Source organism: Cynocephalus volans, chromosome 10, assembly GCF_027409185.1.
Source record: "Cynocephalus volans isolate mCynVol1 chromosome 10, mCynVol1.pri, whole genome shotgun sequence".
Lineage (NCBI taxonomy): Eukaryota > Metazoa > Chordata > Mammalia > Dermoptera > Cynocephalidae > Cynocephalus > Cynocephalus volans.
In genome coordinates this window covers 116,771,744-116,794,239 of record NC_084469.1, presented here as the reverse complement: position 1 = coordinate 116,794,239, position 22,496 = coordinate 116,771,744, and the positions used below count along the sequence as shown (strand labels likewise).

The window sequence follows — 22,496 nt, the reverse complement described above, 5'->3', positions numbered from 1 at the left end:
GAGGCAGGTGGGGAGCAAGGAATGATTTGATTTGACTCTTTATATAAAAAAATACATAAGAAGTTTCAATCAGAAATAAAATCCTTTTCTTTTTTAGCCATCCCCCCTTGAAAAAAGAATAACCTACATATAGTAAAATATGCTAATCTTAAGTGTACAGCTCAACACACATTCCATGTGTCAGTCTGCTCTGGCTGCTATAACAAAATACCACAGACTGGGTGGAAAAATTAATTGAAAATTAATACAAATCTTCCCATGCACTTTTTGAAGTACCCTTGGATTTCACATAGTCCTGGAAGCTGGAAGTCCCAGATGAAGGCGCCAGCACGGTCGGGTTCTGGTGAGGGCTCTCTTCCTGTCTTGCAGGCAGACGCCTTCTCACTGTGTCGTCACATGGCAGCGAGAGAGCAAGCTCTCTGGTGTCTCTTCTGATAAGGACACTAATCCTGTTGGATCAGAACCCTACTCTTGTGATCTCATTTAATATTAATTACTTCCGCAGAGGCCCCATCTCCAAATAGAGTGACCTTGAGGGTTAGGGCTTCAACATATGAATTTGGGGGACACATATATTTGGTCCATAGCAATAGGTATATATACCCATGGAGCTACCATCCAGATTAAGATAGGGAATATTTCCAGTGCCCCATTGTGCCCCCCAAAGTGACCACCATTCCAACCTTTGTCCCCATCGGTCAGTTGTGTCTGGTTGGGAGCCTCACATGAGTGGGGTCATACATGTCGTCCTGTGCCCAGCTCTACATCGTATCTGAGAGATTCATCCGTGGTGTTGAGTGTGGTTCTTTCTTTTTGACTGCTGCGTGATATTCCATGTTCTTTCTTAAAGAGAGACTTTGAGCCCCTGGACTGTGCAGACTCTGTTCCAGGCACCAGGGTGGGGACAGTGGCTGAGAGGGTGGGCTTGGGTGTGGTGCAGGGCTCAGATCCCTTGGGGACAATTTTTGGCTGGGGTGGGGTTGGGGATGGGCTTGTACCTTGATGCTAATGATGTGTATGAGGGGGGACAGTGACACACTTCATGGGACTATTACAAGAGTAAGGAGCCCATCTGTCTCATTAAATGCTAACTCAGAATCATTATTGCTCTAGGAGCATTGGAGGTGTGGTTTGTCTTTGAGGAAATCTGGAACCCTAGATATGGAGGAGAATTTGGCTGGGGGGAGCAGGATGTATCCATGTGGTTTCCCAAATACTCTCAGGAAACCTACTCAGCCTCACCTAGGACGGGCTCTGAAGCACTCTCAGTCAGCTTTGTGACATTCCATTTGAGGGAACCATCCCCAAGGCCCCTGTGAGTCCCAAGCCAGCCTGGATATCTGAGCAAGGGTGTCAGATGAGCGCGGTTTGTGGCATGGTACAGGACACTGTCACTCTGCCATCTGCAGCGTGGGAGGGTAGAAGGAGCGGTGTGCTCACTGTAAGGGCTGCGGAAGCCCCTCCCCCAAACCTGCCCCTCACCCGCCCACCCTCCCTAGGTCTGATGCCCACACGCCATGGTCAGTGCCATCCCACTATTTGGAGCTGCAGAAGGTTCTAGGCCCACCTAAGGGTACGTGTTAAACAGAGACTGCGTTCTCTGCAGCTTGTCTTCAGGCCAGCACTAGCAGGGCCCCCTTCCTCCCTCCCTGGAAAGTGGTCAGAGAACGTTCCCAGCATGAGCTTGTTGATTTAACAAACTCAGAGTGCAGCCTCTACCCTGAGCCAGGCACTCAGGCTGGCCACAGTCACCCATGTAATGCTCACAACAACCCTACTGTTACGAGCCTGTTCTACAGAGAAGGGGGCAGAGGCTTGGGGCTAGAGGAAGTCGGCTGAATCTGCCCTTCACTGCTCCCCTGAAGGAGGCCAGGATGACTGGGCAGCCAGGGGGAAGTTTCTAGAACAAATCACAAAGACTTGTCCCTGGTCACTCATGGCCCCAGCTTGTGCTGCTGACGGGCTTAGGAATTCCACTCACCACCTGCTACCCAGCCCCCTGGAGAAATCTGATGGAGCAGCCTCCAGTTTTCTTGCCCTGGGAACTCCAGAAGGAGGTGGATGGCATCCGTGACACACAGAGAGACCTTTGTCCCAGCCCCTGGAGCAGAGTGTGCCAATGGCTCTGAGCCTGACAGCCGGAGTTCAAGTCCCAGCCCCACCAATTGCTTGCTGTGTGACCTTAGACAAGTTACTTAACCTCTCCGTGCCTCAGTTTCCTTCTCTGCAAAAAGAATGAATTCGAGCTCTTCCCTCCTGGGCTGTAGGGAGGAGGGGGTGAGGAGCACAGAGAAGCCCATAGACCAGGGCTTGGTATGTGGTAGGAACTTGGTAAATTCAAGCTTTCTCTGGAACATGCAAACTTTCACTCATTTGAGAAATGGCTTAAAAGGGGCATCCTGGCAGCTTTTAGTGCAAAGATGCTAGACTCCAGCAAGGCCCAACGGAGCGACTTTGGTAGAATGGGGCTACAGGGGTGTTGGGGTCCAACAGCACACACACTGATGAGACAGGACAGAGGTGCAATGGAAAGGTGTCTTGTAGCTCCCTTCCGTAGCATTTCTGGGATTCTAGAATTCTCTAGACTCTGTGCACAGGAAGGCCCAGGACGGCTGCCTTCCTTTCACAGGGTGCACAGCTTCCTCCCTCTCTGACTCACCGGTGACTCTGTTCAGGCCCCAGAGTGGACCTGGGAAGAGGATCGGTCCCCAGGGCCTGGAGCGGTGTTCCCTCCTGACGGGTGTTTTTGGTCTGTCTTCAGGGGGAACTGGATTGGAGAAGCCCCCTACAGAAACGGCCGGCCCTGCTCCGCGTGCCCGCCCAGCTACGGAGGCGGCTGCAGGAACAACTTGTGTTACCGAGGTAGGAAGGGATCTCCACACCACGTGGGATGGGTTTTCCCTCCATCTGAGTCACACAACGGTGTTACATAAAATGTGAAAATTAAAAAGTGGAGTCAGAGATGCCCATTGCCCCACTTCAGACCCCCTGAGCACGTCCCAAGCTCCCTTGCCATGAGCAGGGATTTACCTCCAGATGCCAGGAGACCCCGTGCTTTCCCCTGGGAGGTCCGCCCCCCAACAATGGCTGTCTCCTGTGGCAGACACTGCATTGGGCGCTGGACAGAGCATCTAGCACCGATGCACAGCTCACCTTGGTTCATGCTCACAGTCTGGAGTAAGGCAGGCAATCAAACCAGAAATAAACAGCAGACAGCAAGAACGTGAGGGTCCCACACGGGGGCACCAGTGCCCAGCAGGGCCCGGCAAGGGGCTCAGCCCGTCCCTCCCATCCTCGCCCCCCTCTGGCCACCCTTCCCCTGACCATGGCATAAACGTCCCACCCCCCCACAGTCCGGTCAGACCTGGAGCTTCACAGGCTGCGTCACTGTCCACCTGTCCACCAGCTGTTTACCGTTGGCCATTCAGGATGTTTCCACGTTTTCTGCTGCTATAAATAATGTGCAATTTTCATGCCTAAAGCATTTCTCACGTTTTGGAGTATCTCTCTGGGCTCTCCAAAGTGATGTCCCAGAAGGGCCGTAACTGGGCAAGGGGCTGACCATGCTTCGTGCACTTGAGATTTGTTTTTCTCGTGGCTCCACCAGTGGCCTTGTAATGACCGACAGGCCTTGCTGAGATTTGGTGGGGCTCCACTCAAAGGGGGAGGGTAGGCAGGAGGGAGTGACCCTCTGTGCTGGACCTTACCTGCGGGGTAGACGTGGGGTCAGTCCTGTGGGCTCTAGGGTGAAGGACAGGTGGACTAAAAGGGGAGTCCCAGGCCCTCTGCAGACCAGGTGCCCCCTTGTCCCAGCCAGCTGTTCACGGCTGACTCTGACCACTGGGGGGGTGGGGGAGACATCCCAAGGGGGAAGTGGACAGAAGAAGCAGGACACTGAAGGAGGGGGATGGATCTGTCTGCGAACTCTGCTCTGACGAACCAATTGGTGCCTAGTTCCCTGGGTCATGAGTTATGTGCCACAGTTCTAGTATCGCCCTCGGGGGAACCTTCCTGGACTTCAGTGCACCTTCCTCCATGCTCATTACCCCCAAACCCCTCATGAACCTTGATCACCTGTGGTTACAACTGCCGATTCACTCCAGGACCTCCAAGAGCATGTAGCAGGAGTGTCCCACATGTTGTTAGAATAAACATACCCCCAATATCTACAGAGTATCATTCTCACAGAACAAATGCACATGGAGAACTTAGATGCCAGTTTACCCACCTTTCAAAGACCCATGTATACTTATTTCTTTATTTTTGGTGGAAAACACCCAACTTCACTTGGCAGGTGTCTCAATTTTCTCAGCTAACCATGCAGAAAGTCTCGTCTAAAGCAGCTTATCTGCATAAGCTACTTAATAAGTGTGTATTGAGGTGCCTGGTAAGGCCGTGACCTATAATGGAGATGGAACAGGGATAAGGGTAGAAAAGAAGAGGTTTTTTTTCTCTCCGGCTCCTCCCCATGTGGTGATAAAAGGCATGGACTTTGGGGAAAGGTGGTTTGACTTCCAGCACGGCCACTTCCCAGCTGTGTGAGCTTGGCCAGATTGCTTAGCCTCTCTGAGCCTCAGTTTCCTCATCTGTGAAATGGGGCCGATCATGTCTCCTCAGGCAACAAAACGCCAGGGAGGGCTAAGCTGGCATGGGATCATTTGGCCCGTGTTCAGTAAACGTTAACTCTAAGCTTTGACACCACTTTTAGAACCAGGTGGGAAAGCGCTAAGCGATGTAAATGATGCTTGGGCCTCGAGACCCCTGGCCCGGAGCTTACAGGGCATGGAGTAACCTTGCAGTGACCTTGGCATGGAATTTCCCTAGGCCTGTGCTGGTCTGCACGGGGACCTTAATTAGGATGTGCTCAGCCCCAGCCTGTCCTCTGGTTAAGCACTCCACTTTTCATGTGTGTGTCTGAGGGCAAGAACTGTCTGCCCATTTTCTTAAATAGTGAGCCCTCAAATGCTTTAGCCTGCTTTACCAAACTATATTCAGCTAAATAAAGCTGCGATTATGAGGTATAAAAATCCTAAAGGCCAGTGGAAGAAAACCTAGCTTATTCCAGAGACAGCTCCAGCTTTCAGTAAAGGGCAAACCTGAATAGCCACATTGATGGGAAGAGCAGACAAGAGACAGGCTTCGGGTGCCAGCAGGCCTTTGCAAGTTGGTGAAACCATGTCTTCATGAAGTTTCCGCCTATAGCTCTTGCTACAGATGGTGTTTTCAAAGCTCCCTTCTTAAATGTCTTTAAACTTTGTCACTAGGCATATTTTTTTCCTTTAGGTGACAGAATTCCCTGGGGAGTTCGATTATTCATTCATGCATTGAATTTTGTTGAGCAACTACTGTGTGCCAGTGCTTGGTGTACAGGGATATGAGAAGCAAGCAGGCTCCTGGTCTCTGGGCACTGACAGCTGGCGGATGGGGCAGACCATGGTGAAATTAGAGCTGTAAGCGTGCTGCCCCAGAGCAGGGCTTGTGGCCCATGAGCGCCACTAAGGATAGAATTGGGTCAGGATCACTTTTTACCTTCTGGCTTAAACCCATCCATCCTCCCCCTGGGACAGGGCTAGCCTGGGGTGGTGGTCATGGGGTGGTGGTCGTGGGGTGGTGAGCTGGCTGGTAAAACAGCTGCAGAGCACCCGGCCCAGAAAAACACCAGAGAATCGCTCATTTGGCCCTCAGGTGGGCGTTTGGTGCTGTGGAGACACAAAACCCTGGCCTGCCCTTTAGCAAAGAGAGCTCATTGCTTTTAAAAAGAAGTGGAAATAAAATTTAGGGATCGATGAACACTTGACAAAACTTGAGTTTTAATCCCAAAACACTAAGAGGCCTGCGAGGGTGTTTATTTCTCCTCCTTGAAATCAATCTTTTCCAAACACCTGTGTTGCCTTGTTCATGTGAGGGGCTTGGGAGGCGGGGCTTTCCAGCTCTGGGCCACAGGCGTTTGTGGGCCTCGGGAGGTGCACGCTGTCAATGACGGTGGAAAGGGATCCCCTGGCAGAGATGCCCACCAACTCATCTTTGATAAGGCCACTCAGGCAGATGAAAATAGCCATCAGTTTCTTTGCTTTGGCTGGATTTATAGTTTGGTATCCTGGTGGTCTGGTTACAGATCCTGGTGGGCAATTTATAATTGCCTTTCATGATGAAAACTGGAAGATAATTGAACTGATGTTTAATAAGTGCAATTTGTTCAGTTAATTAAAGTCTTTTAAAGCATGGGGGTCATGGTCATGATTGCAGAAATAATAATATACGATGTCCTGGAGTGGGGAAAAGATTGGGACTCAGCAAACTACACATTTTTTTAACCAGTACTTGGATCTTCAGGTAGTTCTGCATCATGGCTTCGATGTTACTGGACAACAAAACTCTAGTGCAGAGACGTGAACTCAGCTGGTTAAGTGGTTCTGACTCACAGGGGTGGAGAAGGGAGCAAGATGTGCTGGTGGGGAGGAGAGCTGGGTTCCAAGAGCAGGGACACGGGTCTTGTGCACCACAGTGGTGGCACCACGAGAAAGACCCCACCCCCATGAAAACCTAGGGGCAGAGGGGCCTCAGGGGGCACAGCCACAGCTTTGGGCACATATTTGTGTGTAGGAGGAGGTGGACAAGAACCCATTATGACAACCCAGGTGTGGGCGCTAGGACCCCTGATCTCTGCTGATATGACCCAGCAGCCCTCAGGTTGGTCCAGGGCAAACCAAGCACAGAAGCTGCCCACTCAGCCTGGCTGGGAGGAGTCCGCCTGGCCAGGTCTCTTCAGAAACCCAACTTTCTCTTTGCTGCTGAAACAATTCTTTGCAAAATCAAACCTCAGACAAGTTTAGTTTTCAAATTGCTTTTTTCCCCAAAGTACGTTTTTGTTGAATCCCAGCCTGTTATTTTTTTCTCCCACGTCGCTATGAAGAAGAGACCCATGACCAAAAGCCTGAAACAGATGAGATGAACGAGGTGGAAACGGCTCCCGTCACCGAGGACAAACATGTCTGGGCCCAGCCGAGGGGCAGCAGACCTACGAAGCCCAAAAAGACGAAAGCCTCCGCTGTCACTTACATGAGTGAGTCGAGTCTGTCCTCCCTGCCCTTGGCGCCAGCTCTGAAAGGGAGGCCGGTTTTCTGGGGGCTGGAGGACGGGTGCGGGTGGCAGCAGGAACAGGGCGGGGCATTGCTTGCAGAAGTGCAACCCTGAGATGTTTTTTAAAAAATGATATTTTTAAGTCATTTCACAGGCAAGCATTATAGCAGTTTTGTTTGGATGGCATTTTTTCCCAGGCAGGTATTTTAAGGTTAGATCTTCCCTCGTCCTTTCAAAGGAGACCTGGGCTGAAATGCGGTTCCTCTGGGAAGCGCTGGCCTCCCTAAGGGAGGACACAGCCTCGAGGCTGGCTCGGGGAGGTGCCACTCACTCTGCACCAGGTACCGGCTGTGCCCTGGCCCGTGACAACACTCTTTGAGACTCGGTTTGCTCATCTGTAAAGTGAGATAATAATGCCTACATCAGGGTTGCTGTGAGGGTTATTTACAGTAATGGGGTCATCCAGCATCAGCTGAAATCCTCCTACACCCTGAGACCATCCTGAAGTTGCCTCCAATATCCCCTGTCGGATGGGAAGTTGAGTGACCTCCCAAGAACCCCACATTCCTGTGCTCACCCCTTGCCCTGGGGATCTCTCCTAAAGCTTTTCCTCTTTCTGCCTTCACCTACCCACGGTCCAGAATTCAGCTCCCTTTCCCACTTCCCAGGACACTGCTCCTGGGGCCCTTTGTACAAAGATTGGGGGCTATGGAGGTGCATTTTCTTACAGACTTGTCAGTAGGCCTGGGCTGAAAGCCCCTGGTTCTCTCTCTGTTTCCCCCCTATGCATCCAACGGATAAAACTGCATTCACCCTCTTTCTCAGAAACCCTCTCCTGTTTCTCCAATGACCTTCTCCCCTGCCCCCCACCAGTCTTTCTGTCCTCTTGGACCTGCAACATCTTTCTCCTGACATTGGATCATTCCGTAGTTTTCTTTGACCAGGAAATATGTGGATGCCCTTGTCTGTCCAGAAGTTCAAAATGGTGCCATTGTGTTTTTAAGTGAACAATAATACATGTCTTTTTTCAAACTGTAACACTACTCCAAGACTTTGACATGTCCCTATAAAATCAACCAAACAGGAAGGCTCGGCAAGAGTCATGTTGGCCATGGGGGAGGCGACTCAGGTGACAACAGCTGGCCCTCTTCACTTCCTGTGGGTCCCACCTTCCACAGCCCTCCGTGGACCAAGCACCCTTTCGTGGCTGTATTTACTGTCTCACTTGATGCTCTCAAGTGAGACAGTAAATACCCTTGGAGGTGAGAGCTACAGCCATCCCCATTATCCGTATGTGGAAATTGAGCCTTGGAGAGGGGAAACTACTTGCTCGAGGTCACACTGCTGCCATAGACGGTGGGTCTGGGATTCGAGCCTCCCAGCAGAAGCCTGCAGCGTTAGGCATTGCTCTTGCTCCTGTCATGGATTCCAGAGTGTTCTAGGATGCCCCTTGGAGTGGGAGGGGTCTACTCACCCAAATGCACCCTCCTGGTTTTGGGCTGTGACATGTATTTCCGTATTTCTCTCCTAGCCCAAGTCGTCAGGTGTGACACCAAGATGAAGGACAAGTGCAAAGGGTCAACGTGCAACAGGTGAGGTCTGGGCGGTCTGCGCTGCCGCTGCTCCCAGTCCCTGAAGCACCTGCCACGAGCAACAGGTCACATCAGGATCAGTTAGTCACTTGCCACCCAAACCAAGCTGGGTAGAACTTACGGGGAAAACGATATTCACTACTTTTAGCACAAAAGAGGTGCCAGGTTGAGCCAGAAGCCAGCTCAGCTTGCTCCGTGTCATAAGTCAGACTGACCAGAGTTCCTTCTCACTACTGCTACTTATTAAGAGCTTGGCACACAAAGGTGGTCCATTTCTGTCAACCTAGACTGGGGTTTGCCAACCTGGGCACTACTACTAACTACTAACATGTTGAGCCAGATAGTTCTTTGTGGTGGGGGCTGTCCTGTACACTGTGGGGTGTTTAGCAGCATCCTGGCCTCTACTCGCTAGAGGCCAGTAGCAAGGCCCCCAGTCATGACAACCAAAAATGTCTCCCAACATTGACAAATGTTCCCTGAGGGGTAAAATCACCCCCACTTGAGAACCACTGACCTATAGGGTTGACCCACCCTCTGGGGGTCATTGTAAGTGTTTTGTACCTGGTGGGGAGGGGGTCATATCTTGCAGGCCACTGTGAAGTCCATTCCACTGGAGAGGTGAGCACAAAGCCTCATTATTTTAACCCAGTGGTTCTCCACCCTATCAGTGCTGTGCCGGTAAACCAGCTCTCAACACAAATGACAACAATGGATTGTAGCCTTTGCCAATTTCCGTGGTGTAAATGCTGCCATCATGGCTGCCTTCCAGCTACCCAGGGTTCAGCACCAGCTTTCGATTTTATTGAATATTTACAAGCTCCCCTCACCAGCCAGAACTCAGGCTCCAGCACACTGCTGATCATGCACTGGAAGCACCTGGGGGAACTTTTAAAAACTACTCATTCCAGGGTTCTCTGCCCAGAGATGCTGACTTAGTTAGTCTGAGATGGGCACAGGCACTGTGTGTGGTTTGAGGGTTTTTTATGGGTGTTTGTAAAGCCCCTCCAGCTAATTCCAATTGGCTAGAGTGTATGTTCTCAAATCTGAGCGTCTAGCAGAATCTCCTGCAGAGCCTGTTAAACGTATAGATTCTGGGGCCTCACCCTGATCCAGGGAGGTTGGGTGAGCCCAGGAATTTGCCTGTCTTTCCTTGAGAAACAACAGACCAGAGGACTGGGAGGATTCACCAAGCTACACCTGAGATAAGATGGCTGTGGCCATGGAGACATTTGCTTGAACTTTAGCTACAAGGAGCTAAATCGCAGGTTGGGGGTAGGGGTCTGGCAGAGCTAGAAGTGGAGGGGGCGGGGGTAGATTTGGGCTCGATGAAAACAATAATGATCTTTATGGCAATAATAACAACCATCGTAAAAAGCCCCTTCACCTGTGTAGGTTCACTTAATCTTCACGGCATCCCTGTGAAACCCCCAAAGGCTGGGAATAGGGAACCAATTGATTCCAGTTTCCCGGGACTTTCCCTGGCTTTAGCTCTGAAAGTTTCAGGAAACCCCTCGGTCCCAGGCCAACTAGGGTGCTTGGTCACCCTAGCTGGGGACGTACTTTAGACAACATCTGAGAGAAACTGTGGCCTTTCCAATGAGATGAATTTTACAGAACCTAAAGGAATCCATGACTACTGTGTCCCCAAGGTGCTCTCTCCGCAAAAGTGTCTCTCCTCCTTACTGTTAGTTAGTTTACCTTGTCAAGGCTGAGCTTTCCAGCAGGTGCCTGAATTACAGATGCTCTGGATTATTGGTTAAAATGGAATTTGCAAGCTATAGAAACACCAGATGTGCAAGGAGCAGATGTGTTATAAACATGTTATAAATGTGAAATCTTGGCCAAGGTTTTTGCCTGTGTTGAGGGCTCTGTTCCACCTCTCTGTGTGGAAGGGGGTTCCAGAGTTCTGCGCTGCAGATGCGGAGGGGAGGCTTAAGTTGGGCAAGTGTGAGGGCACATATTGGCCAGCGGCACCTGGGCCGGGAGCAGATCGTACAGGATGACTGAAGACCTGACTGGGGTTGTTGCCCGATGGGCCCCACCAGATAAATGAGCCATCAACGTATCCCCCAGTAGGCGAGTGAATTCATCCTGCAAATGGAGTTGTTTAATATCGTCCACTCGATGTTGAAGGTCTGCCAAAAAGGAGTTTGGTTTTGGCAGTGCAGCTGCCGGGCTGCTCTTTCTGGCAGGAAACAGCCAACAGGTGCAACCACCGCACGCAGATCCTCAGGTTCATGATGGGAAAACCATGTCATCGGCAGAGGGACCTTACTCGCCATCCTGTGAATTCTGGCACGAGTTTGTCTAAAGCTGAATCATGTTATTTAAGGCCCATGTTAACAAGAGGGGACGTCAGCTCCTATTTTACACTGTGGGGCTTTGGAGTTTGGTTTGCCAGGGGTGTTATGAAATGGACTTCAAGCAACTCAGGATAAGTGATTCAGTGGGCTCCTGCGTGGTCCCGTGAACCGCTGGCAGAAGGTCAGCAAGTACTGCAGACTTAAAACTGATTAAATTGTTGGCGAGATGAGCCAGATGTGGTGATGATCGGTGGTGGCCAAGCTGTGCCTAAAGCCTGTCTGTCCTCGTGCACAGTGTTGGCAGGACATTTGCACATCTCTGTGCTCGGCAAGTTGGGAAGGCAGCAGGCAGCACCTGGAAGTAGAATCCACTCTGCAAACTCAGGTCTGGGATTTTTGGAATTTGAGTTGTCCTCTTGTGATGACACTCCCTTCTGCACTCCGAGCTCATCGTGAGAGGTCCTCACCTGAGTACTCATCGAAAAGAGATGCACAAGGACTGGAGGACAGTGCTTCTCAGACAGCATGGAACCAGCTCCAGAGCTGGGGTGGCTGGGGCACTCCACCGCAGAGAAGAGGCGGGGGTCTGTCTTCAGTCAAGAAATGTAGTTCAGCCCCAACCTGCAACATGAGAACGTCCACAGTCTTATGATCTGGCCGTCCAGTTTTCTGTACATGGTGATTTTACACAAATGATATTCACTGGGCTTTTTTCCCGACCTTAAAAGGTACTCTTGTTCATTGTACATAATTCAGAAAAGAAACACGAAAAAGTATAAAGAAACAAATGTCTCAGAATCTTATCAATACCAGTAGCAATTTGAGGTATTTCCTTCCAGTCTTTTTTTCTGCACATAGATGAGGCTAATACTGCTAATGCATCTTCAATTAATATTTTCCCAAGTCAATAAATATTCCTGAAACACTTCATTTTTAGTGGCTGCATAATACTCTGACATATGCAGGTACTTCAGAAAGTTTGTGGAAAATAGAATTAAAAGATAATACAAATCTTTTCATGCAAAAACGGAATTAAAACATAATACGAACTTTTTGAAGTACCCACAAATGGCTAGACAAAAATACCTTTGGCCATTCCTTTGACACCTGCTGGCTTATTTCCAGGTTTTCACAATTACAAACAGTTGGACTATACATGTAGACTGCTTGTCTGACTTTTTACTTGGGATATATACTTATAAGGGAAGTTTAAGAGTCAATAGATGGGGATTTTTAAGGTTTTCTTAAAGGTTAGAATAGTTTATGTTCTTTCATGAACAGGAACGCCATCATTGAGTTTACCCTGCGAAAAAATCCTTGCAGTCTGATAGAAAATGGCATCTGCTTTCAACTTGCCCTTCTTTGATGACTGGGGTTTGAGGGATTTTTGCATCTGAAGCCACCTGTCTTTCTTCTGTGAATTGTCTATTCATGTGCCTTTGACGCCAGTCTTAAGCCCGTGAAAATAGTCTTTAAGACTATGATGTTTGTGTGAACATGAACTTCAGTCTGGGCCTGGGGAAATTGTGCCTTATTTGAAAACAATAGAATCTACATTAATGAAGCTTTTCTATATTTAATAATAGAGCTATTGAAGAAAAAAATGATAAAATCATTGCGCAATCTGATCCACCTGTTTATCTCTGAACATCATTTTATTTCCTCTCCGTCAGGTACCAGTGCCCGGCAGGCTGCCTGAAAAACAAAGCAAAGATTTTTGGAACTCTGTTTTATGAAAGTGTGAGTATTTCTTCAAATGGCTTGGTGTGGAATCCTACCGTGTATTTTTTAAGACAGTTGGTGGCTTTAGTAGGAAAAGATCTTCCTTCCACTCGTTAGTCAAACCTGACATTTCTAGGATGATTGTGCATGTATTTATGGGCTCACACACTCACGAGGCCACTTTCGGGAAGCAGGACAGATTCTCAGGAAGGCCAGGCTCCACTGTAGACCGAGCATTAACATGCTCGACTGCATGGGGAGAAAGGGCTGCTTGTCACTGTTCTTAGTGTGTAAAGCAACTCAGATGGGTTCTTAAAGATAAGCAAGCCCAGGAACAAAGACATGGCTATGGAGAAAGGTAAGAGTCGGGAGTGCATGAGCTTTGGCCCGTCTTTTTGGCTTTTAGTGGACTGAGGACAAGTGTCTTGGGTATTTCTGGAGAAGATCACTGACAAAGATTAATTCAGAATATGTTTACTGTCTTACCCCTCCCCTTCCTGCCAGTCATCCAGCATATGCCGGGCTGCCATCCACTACGGGATCCTCGATGACAAAGGAGGCCTGGTGGATGTCACCAGGAACGGGAAGGTCCCCTTCTTTGTCAAGTCCGAGAGACACGGCGTGGAGTCTTTGAGGTAACTCTTCTGTGACCAGGGTTCCTTAAAACATTTTCTTCCTGGTTATTAAAGTATGGTTCAAACTTTGAAAAGTATTGAACAATATAAAGAGGCAGATAGAAATAAAGACCACCTTAGTCCCATAACTCAGAAATCACCCCTGTAGGCCATTTAGCCTATTTCATTCCAGTGGGTTTTTCCTGGTGTGTGTTTAACTTGGCTGAGTTTTGAATCCTACTTTTTCTACCTTCCTTGACACAGAGAACGCTTCAGACACGTCATGGTTGCTGGTCGGTGGTGCCCTTGACCGTGTAGACTAATTCTTGATCAGCACTTTTTCTTACTTCCTAGAGAACAGGTGGATGGGGGGGGCAGGTTGTTCTCATCACTGACTTCCTGGGTGGTGGTAGGGAGGCGGGGAGGGCAGCAGAGTCTGGGTCTTGGGTGTTCCTGTCTGCTCTGTCTGTGGAACCAGGAGCCCTGGAACCCGATGGGGACTTTGGGACCAAACAGACCTGGCTCCACTCTTCCCTGCTGCCTGACTTTGGGCTGGGTTCTTCACCATTTCTGGGTGGCAGTGCCCTCACGTGCAATGAGGGTCATAGTAGCACTCAGAGCTGACACCCAACTGGTGCACACCCGGGCAGTGAGCTGGTTGATAAAAATGGAAACATTCCCACAGTGGTTAGGAAAGAGCTGTTGCCCTGAGCCCTTGAATCTCCTTCTGCCATGCCCAGGAGTCCCACTCCCCATCCAGGACCTAGTGCCTGGCACAGCAGGGGGTTTTGGGAACCCTGCTGCCCTCACTGCAGCCCTGGGCCATAGTGCATCTCCAGGGCTTGACCTTGTGCTGATGGAGCTTCCCCTGGTGATGTGGACCCACAGGGGAGATCTGGGGCCCCCCATGTCACATGCCCACTGAGGGTCTGCAATGAGAGGAGCTCTGAACAAATGTTCCTGAGATTCAAAACCTAGACGAAGAACCCCCTCTGAAAGGTCACGTTCTTCAGGTGATGGTGCAACAGTCCATCTTCTGTCTGAGCCGAGAACCTGGGATGGGGGGTTATGTAAACAAAACAAAGAGCAAGAAAGTCTTCATAGAAGCCAAGAAAAGATTCGCAGAGATATTTGTTGGGTAGTCTCCAATCCTGGCCAGCCAAAATGAGGCTCAGCACAGGCGGCCTCACGAATGGGAGCTCTGCAAAGGGTTCAGATCCTGCATCAACTGGGACTCCTGCCCCGGAGGCACTGTGTCCCTTCCAATGGCCAATTTTGCATGTAGAGTGGGGGGTCTTCACGCTTTAGAATTCAGGGGGTCTGCAGACATCAGCGCAAAGCAAATTCAGCTTTATGCTCACTACCTCTAAGTGAGATGCAGGCCCTTCCTTCCATTACGAATGCTGGCCACAAACCAGGTTAGCATTAGCAGGGCCGGTGACTTTCTCACGGGTAGAACCCAGTTGCTACAGACATCTTGAAACAACGTCCCTGCTGTCATTACCCTGAAATGACGGTAGTTAGAAGACCCGTCTCTAGGCTCTATTCAGTGCACTAATCACGAAGCATTGCTCTAGCTCTAGTGCAAATCCATTTTAATGCTTTGATAATGATATTAATAATAACTGATTTTCTTGGTAATTTAAAAAATTTATCTTACCCATTTTAAAATCATTATTCTGCGAAGGGGTCCATAGGCTTCACCAGGCTGCCAGGGGAGTCCTTGGTACGAAGAAGGTTAAGTAGCCTTGCTCTAGAATATTCTAAGAGCTTTCAGGCTGATGGGAAACGGGTAGGAAAATGGAAGCTGAGACTGTAAATAAGGTAAGTACAGGAGCAAGTGTGCACTTTAAGAAGCATTTCTGTTTACATTCACCTAATGTTTTCTTTTACAGCAAATACAAATCTTCCAGCTCATTCATGGTGTCAAAAGTGAAAGGTAAGCTGTCCAGTCTCTTGTGCGACCATAGGACACGCGTTATCTTGGATTTCCCTTGAAATTCCACTTCCTTTAGTCATTACTTAATGTTTATCATGTCTGCTAACATCACTGATCTCAGCATTATAAAGGCTCTTTCAAGGAGTTCCTGGGAAGGTCATTTCTTTAACTAGTTTCTAAATATATCTGGACATGAAATTGGCCGTAGGTTGCTGAACCAGAAACATAGGCCTGGGGTTGCCAGCTGATTGTCAAAGAAATACCGATGCCTGGAGCTAGTGTGGCTAAGAGGTTTCACCGGGAGTGCCAGTTTCTGATGGGTAGTGGCTACCAGGAACATTGTGTTGAGAAGGATTCTGAGGTCTCAATCTGGGCTCAGGTAAACAGAGCTTGATAGATTAGTGATCTCTGCTGTGGACAAGACAGGGAGACTCAGGGAAGTGTGTGGTACATGTTTGCCATCTCCGGCCCAGCTTTTTAAATTGCTTCGGATGTGTTCATTTGGCAGGTGGGGTGTATCGATGGGAGAGCATGCTTGAACCAGAAGTGGAGGGGTGGGTTGTAGTGTCCAAGGGGGCCGTTGGCTGGAGTAAACTAGGCACCGTTCCTGCATGCTGCTCTGGAAATTCGCCTGCTGACCAGTCCTTTCCTTTGGGAAAGCAGCTCTTGTCATTTGCCTGGGATACAAGAACATCTGGTTAGATGTCTTTATAAAAATGTGTGGTAGCTTTTTTTCTTATTACAAAAATAATGCCTGTTTATTCCAGATAATTAAAAAATACAGAGAAACATTTTTTTTTTTAAATGACCTAAATTCTACCAGACAGATAACCACTGTGAACATTTTGGTAGACATTCCAGTTTATTTTCCCTATGTATTAAAAGTATAGATATTGGGAATATATACATCAATAAATTTAAAAAATTTGAAATGGAATTACACACAATTTCGTAACCTGATTTTTTAAAAAGTAATTATGTGTCAGGAATATATTTCTGTGCCTTTCAATGTTCTTCTAAACCTAATTTTAATGGTCTCCCCAGCATCCCATTGAAGTCCCTTGATGTACTAAACCAGTCCCTTTGTTGGATAGTTGTGTATCTCCATGGCCTGTCCAACTGGTAGACTGTTTGTGGGCCAAATCCTGCCTACCTCCTGTTTTTATAAATAAAATTATATTGGAACAAGCCACACATTTGTTTACACATCATCTGTGGCTGCTTTCTGCTTCAACAGTAGTGTTGAGTAGTCTTGATGTAGACCACAGGACTCACAAAGCTGAAAATATTTGCTAACTGGTCCTTTAAGAAAAAGTTTGCCCAGCCCTGGACTAGATGGGACATGCTGTCAGAGACCACAGCTGACCAGTGTTAGAACTGTTTTCTTACATCTGTCATTTAAACACAAGTGACCTTGAAGAAAAGAGTCACCTGCCCCCTTGGCAGGGATCAACTCACAGGGATTAGAGGTGGGAGGCACACAGGACAATTGCAAGGGCTCTGGACTGGGAATTGAAAAGCTGGGCTCGCCTGCCCTGGAATGCCTCGAGGGGTCTCTTAGCTCTTTTGAGCTCAGCTCCCTCATCTGTGTGCTTAGCTACCATTTGCCACGAGGATCACGGGGGATAAAGTAGGGAAAAGGCTTCAAAATAAAAAAGCACTGGTCAAATGAAAAGCACCCTTGGCCCCTGGGGATGACAACATCCTCAAGCTGGTCACAGGTTATGTCTCATCCCTTGAGTGGCTCTAAGCAGGGTACAAGTATCTTGCAGGATTCTGGCCCCAGCTCTATTCAGGGGCCCAATGAACCCACAGGCCCCTGCTGTTCAGTGGCACACTTCACAGGTCGGTAGCCTGAGGCCCATGCTTGCCGGGGACCTGACCCTTTCCCTCCGTATCCCTGTTCACAGTGCAGGACCTGGACTGCTATACCACTGTTGCTCAACTCTGCCCATTTGAGAAGCCAGCGACCCACTGCCCAAGGTAAGGTGGGGCAGGGTTCGGGGATCTCTTCTCATGGGCAGGAGGCATCACCTTCTCACAGGGCCTCACTAGCATCTGCTTTTGCCTATGCTGGGTCTGAGAGAAGAAGACACCATGCCAGGGTGCACCCAGAAATCAATGGCTTGGGGCTTAAAGTCAGGGATGCGCTGGCCCTTTCCTGTAGATGGCTGGCTCTCCATCTGGGCTGCACGTTGCAATCAGTGGGCGGCAGGGGGCGTTAAAAACAATTCCCAGGGCTCCTGCCCACACCATGGAAAGCCTCCCTGGGTGAGTGCAGTGTGTGGCTGGGTCCCAGACGGTGCTCTAGCAAATGTAACTGAGAAAGAGAGCATGTTCCACGTGGCAATGCTTTGACTGACGGGAGAACACAGTTGACCTGGAACAACTCAGGTCTGAACTGCACAGGTCCACTTATATGTGGGTTTTTTTTCCAATAAAAACTGTCAATATTTTCTCTTGCTTATGATTTTCTTAACATTTTCTTTTCTCTAGCTTACTTCATTGTAAGAATACAGTATATAAAACACATAACATAAAATATGCATTAATCAACTTAATGTTATCCGTAAGGCTTCTGGTCAGCAGTAGGCACTTAGCAGTTAAGTTTTGGGGGGGTCAAAGTGATATGTGGATTTTTGAGTGTGCCCCTAACCCCTGTGTGACTCAAGGGTCAACACTACTTTTGTTTGTATAAATGACTTTATTTACCACTAAGCTCTTCCCAGCATCCCTCAGTACTCGAGATGTTTGTTCCTGTCTCTTAGATCAGTTCTTCTTGTCCCCTTTAAATCAGCTTATTGCTTCTGTATTTGATCTGTAATATTTTCTATGGATCACTTTAGAAGTAGCTTTCTAAAAGATCAGCTTCATTGAGGTACACAATAAAATCCGCCCATTGTAAGCCTGCGATTGGATGTGTTTTGACAAATGTCTGCCGTTGTGCAGCCACCACTACCATCAAGACACAGAACATTGTCTATTTCTTTATCTCCCAAGAAAGTGCCCTCATAGTCAGCCCCTCTCCCTCTGCCTCCACCCACGTCCCCTGCAGACCATGGATCTAATTTCTGTCACTCTGCCTTTTCAGCACTGGGGACATTTCAGTGTAGACTCTGTATCTGGCTTCTTTAGCTCCGCATCTCGCTTTTGCAGCTCATCCATGTTGCTAAGGGTTATCAGTAGTTTCTTCTTTCATGTCTCCGCCTAGTGTTCCATCTGGAGGTGTAGCACTATTCCTCCAAGGAATAGCTTCCATAAGAATCTGCCCAAACCTCAATTAACTGATTCTTGGAAGATGATGCCTCATAGAATAAAATAAAGGGTATCCTGGTAGCATTTGTCTCTAAAGTACCTATTAGGACCTCTTGGAAAGGGGACACAGAAAACATCCTCTTTTTCTAAGACTGAATGGGCCCTATGTCTCTTGGACGCACCCACTTGTCATACAGATGTTCTGTAGCCCTCAGAAGATGCATCATAAAGCTAAGCTGCCCTTCAGGCAAGCTTTCTGCTCCATGGTAAAGGTATAAATACAGTGCAAGTCCCCTGGTGCCCTGGGATGAGATGCTCTGGGGATAAAGACAGCCAGCTCAGTGGCTGGGTGACACAGCATCCCAGAGCCCTCATCCTGGGCCTGGAGACTTGCATATTCTCAAGGGACAATGGGTGGAGACCCCTGAGGTCTGAGCAGGGAGCAGCCCCAGGAAAGTCCCGGTTAGGGAGAGGAGACTGGAGGGGCCGTGTTCCGTTCCCTCTGTCCCTGCTCCCCGCGGGGCTCCCTTTCCAGCTCCCTCTGCTGCTTGCAGCAGCTTGTTGATACCCCTTAAATGTTCAAGTGGGGTAACAGCCTTTTAGTAGATTTTCCTGATTAAAGAGAAGCAGAAGGAAATAATTTGTTTGTATCCCAGAAAATATGAACAACAAAAAAAACCTGGACAGAGTACAAATCTCCAAACTGTAAGTTTCTGACCTGCCATTCCAGGAGAAGTAGGAAAGAACGTATTTAGACTCCCAAATTCTGTTTTAGTTTTTTTTTGTCTCCACACACACACACACACCCCTCCCCCTCCCCACAAGAACAGTTCCAGCGTCTCAGTCCCTCTGCCTAGCTTCTTTCCTTCCAGGAATCCCGCCTGTCTCGGAGCCAGACGGCTTCTGGCCACCATTTTGGTTCCTTGGTCCTTGGGCGCCAGCCCATGGTGTACTGTTCCAGATGAACACAGAAGGCCTTTTCTCAAGTAAAGCTGATGCTTTTTCCCGGTTTGAATTTCTCAAACCACCTAGGGTCCGCCCATTTCCGGTTTGAGGCACTTTCCTCACCCCCGGTGCCATGGGTAGGGCTGTGGCGACTGACACAGTGGTGATCTAATCCTTTACGCCCAGGTTATCAGCACCCCCTCCTTGGAATATTCTGTGACTCACTGAGGTGAGGGCCCTCCACCCTTTCCTCCCGCACATAGGGAGGTGGCCTTAAAAAGTTATTGATTATAATCTCCATAATGTACCCGCTGTATGATCTGGCCAACACCCAAGAATGGGAGGTACAAACTCAGAATTTCATACCCCTCTTGTGCAGACTTTTATTCCTTTTTACCTTTTGTTTGTGCATGTCTTTTTGCATTTTTTAAAAAAATTCTATATGCAGTATTTAAGAAGAGTAAAAATATCTTTACTACTGCTAGGGTGGGAGAGGTATTGTTTTTCTCAAAGAGTAAAATGGTGTGGTAGTTTTCTCTCATCTAAGAATTGAAATTCTGGAATTCACATAGAGCTAGCTCAAGATGTTTTTTGATTATACCCATCACATAAATGCTTCCTGTTTTTCAGAGTTCGCTGTCCCGCGCACTGCAAAGACGAGCCATCCTATTGGGCTCCTGTGTTTGGAACCAACATCTATGCAGATGTGAGTATGTGGGTATTTTCAGTGACCACCTCTCAAAGCCTATTAAGACTTCAGAAACTAAGTCCCAAGGTCTAAATACCAGAACCCTGATACTGCGTTCCAGTGCCTCCAGCTAAACTTAGACAACTCATTTCTGCGACGAATGCCCTGGTTTACCCATTCAGGGAGACATTATGCTTCCACCTACCTGTACTATGAATGCAGATACAGGTGTGACTCATCTCACCCAAACGTTTTCATAGTTTGGAGACTTTCATGCGCCACATGCTTCATTTTGCCAGATATTTAATCATCCTTCCCCTTCTCCTGATACATTTATAGAAACTGGTCCCCTCTGTTCACTGCATTTCTTTCTGGCTACACACACACTAAGCTAAAAGCACACAAGAGAAAATATATTACCCCTAATTTACAGTTATTCATAACCACTCGTTAAATATAATGAGTCTCTTCTTCTATTCTTCCCTCCTAGTTTGGCAAGGAAACTTTAGCCCCATTTTTAAGTAAATCCTCTAGAATGTAGTCTGTTCCCTCTAGTTGTCCAGGGTTTAGAGATGGGGTAACCCAGAAGATGTGAATATGGACTCAGCTCTGTTGCCAACAGGCTATGTGAACTGCTAAGTTGTTTACCTATCTGTAGAATGGCCCACAGCTGGGATTATCTAGTCGAGGGAATTTCTAGATCTAAAATCTCATGATTAGATCAGCACCATTCATCTCCAGCCAACATTTTCCTCAGCCGTCTCTCATCTGTATTTTATAGTTCTCTCCCACCCACCACCACTGTCTTTGCCTCTACCTGCCTACATTTGATCCCGATTCCTGTAAGTGTGAGGTCACTGAGTTTTATAAGGTCAAAGCAATCTTCATGACTAAGCTTTCCTTCCCCATCTTTTTCTTACCTCTTTAAGTGAATCTTTTTCTTCTTGAAAGGTATTCAGTTAAAATTGAGTTCTAAAAGTTAGAATTTTTGTGAAGGAGTAAAATAATGAGTATCGATTGTTACACTAAGTGTTTGAACAAAATCCTGCTGTTAAAAGACAGAGATTGTGATTTTCAAAATGATTTAAAAATAAAGGATGGGCAAAGCCAAATACAAACAAAGAAAAAATCAGGAGTGGCAATATTACTATCTGACAAAGTGGAATTTAACATTAAATAAACTGATAAATATGTACAAGTTAGTGTTTAAAAAGTTAAAAAATAAAGTTAAAAAATAAAGCTAAACTAACTGGGACAAAGACATAAAAGGTATAATTTATGAAGAAGATACGAAAATCAAATTTATATGTATCAAACAACATAGCAGCTAAACATATAAAGCAAAAAGAAAAAGGTAGAAATACAAGAGGAACTTGATGAATACTTAGTAATAATATAAATCTACCTTTTATTCAACACCTACTATGTTTTAGGTTTTTCAAAAACAGCATCTCTAAGTATCCTTATCCTCATTTTACATGAGAGGAAAATAAGGTTCAGAATAACCTACCCAAAAACCACACAGTTAACACACAGCAAAGGTGAGATGTAGATGAAGGTATGCCTGCCTTTAGATTCTGTTCTTTCCCTGCTCTATTAGCTTTGCTTGAATTTACCTGCACTCAGAATTACACTGATATGAACAAGTGTGTGGGTAAAAACCTGTATGCACTTTTTAATTAAAGTATTCACTAGGGCCTTGAGGTTTTGGAGCCACAATGCTTGTGACAGGACTTGGCACACAATAATTGCTCAGTCAATGTCTGCTGAAGAAAAAAACAAATGAAGATATTACAGTGGTTAATGCTTAAAGAAAGAATGAGGGAGGGAAGAATAAAGGAGAGAAGGAAGAAAGCCGCCATTCGTTTCAGAGGTTCTTTTCTGGCCTCAGTTCTAGGTCACTCTGTATTCTGGGAAATGATGATGACTTTTGGAAAATGTCTGTTTAGCTAAGAGATTTATTTTGGGAGAGTTGTCTGCAGACCTTCGAAGGGCCTAATAGTGCCTGCAGTTCCTGCCTGGTCACCAGGATGCATTTCTTGGCAGACTCTTCACTTTGTGGTGAACTGCAGGCAGGAGGAGCATGAGGGAGTGGCCCAGAGAGCAACGCCTGGGTCAGGAAATTGGAGCTGAGGCCTCAGTTGTGACATTTACCAGTTGTGGGATGTCGGGCAAGCCTCTCCTCCTCTTCAAACCTCAGTTTTCTTATCTGTCCTCCCCGTCCTGCTGGGTGTCCTCACACTTGTGTGTGTGCATCAGAAGCCCCCCGGAAATGGTTCAGACAGATTCCTGGGCCCCACCCCCAGCATTTCTGACTCAGAGGGTCTGGGGTGGAGCCAGAGAATCTGCATTTCTAAC

At 47.7% G+C, this 22,496-nt stretch overlaps 1 protein-coding gene across 1 annotated transcript in view; it reads left to right on the top strand.

Annotated features, from left to right (window-relative positions):
• CRISPLD2 (cysteine rich secretory protein LCCL domain containing 2) overlaps positions 1 to 22,496 on the top strand; it is a 73,853-nt gene that overhangs the window by 32,642 nt on the left and 18,715 nt on the right. The window contains exons 6-13 of the mRNA XM_063111833.1: positions 2,762 to 2,862; positions 6,914 to 7,063; positions 8,612 to 8,672; positions 12,649 to 12,715; positions 13,202 to 13,332; positions 15,207 to 15,250; positions 17,161 to 17,233; positions 20,081 to 20,156. Of these exons, the coding sequence (XP_062967903.1) occupies positions 2,762 to 2,862; positions 6,914 to 7,063; positions 8,612 to 8,672; positions 12,649 to 12,715; positions 13,202 to 13,332; positions 15,207 to 15,250; positions 17,161 to 17,233; positions 20,081 to 20,156 (703 nt within the window). The remainder of the gene's footprint in view (positions 1 to 2,761; positions 2,863 to 6,913; positions 7,064 to 8,611; positions 8,673 to 12,648; positions 12,716 to 13,201; positions 13,333 to 15,206; positions 15,251 to 17,160; positions 17,234 to 20,080; positions 20,157 to 22,496) is intronic.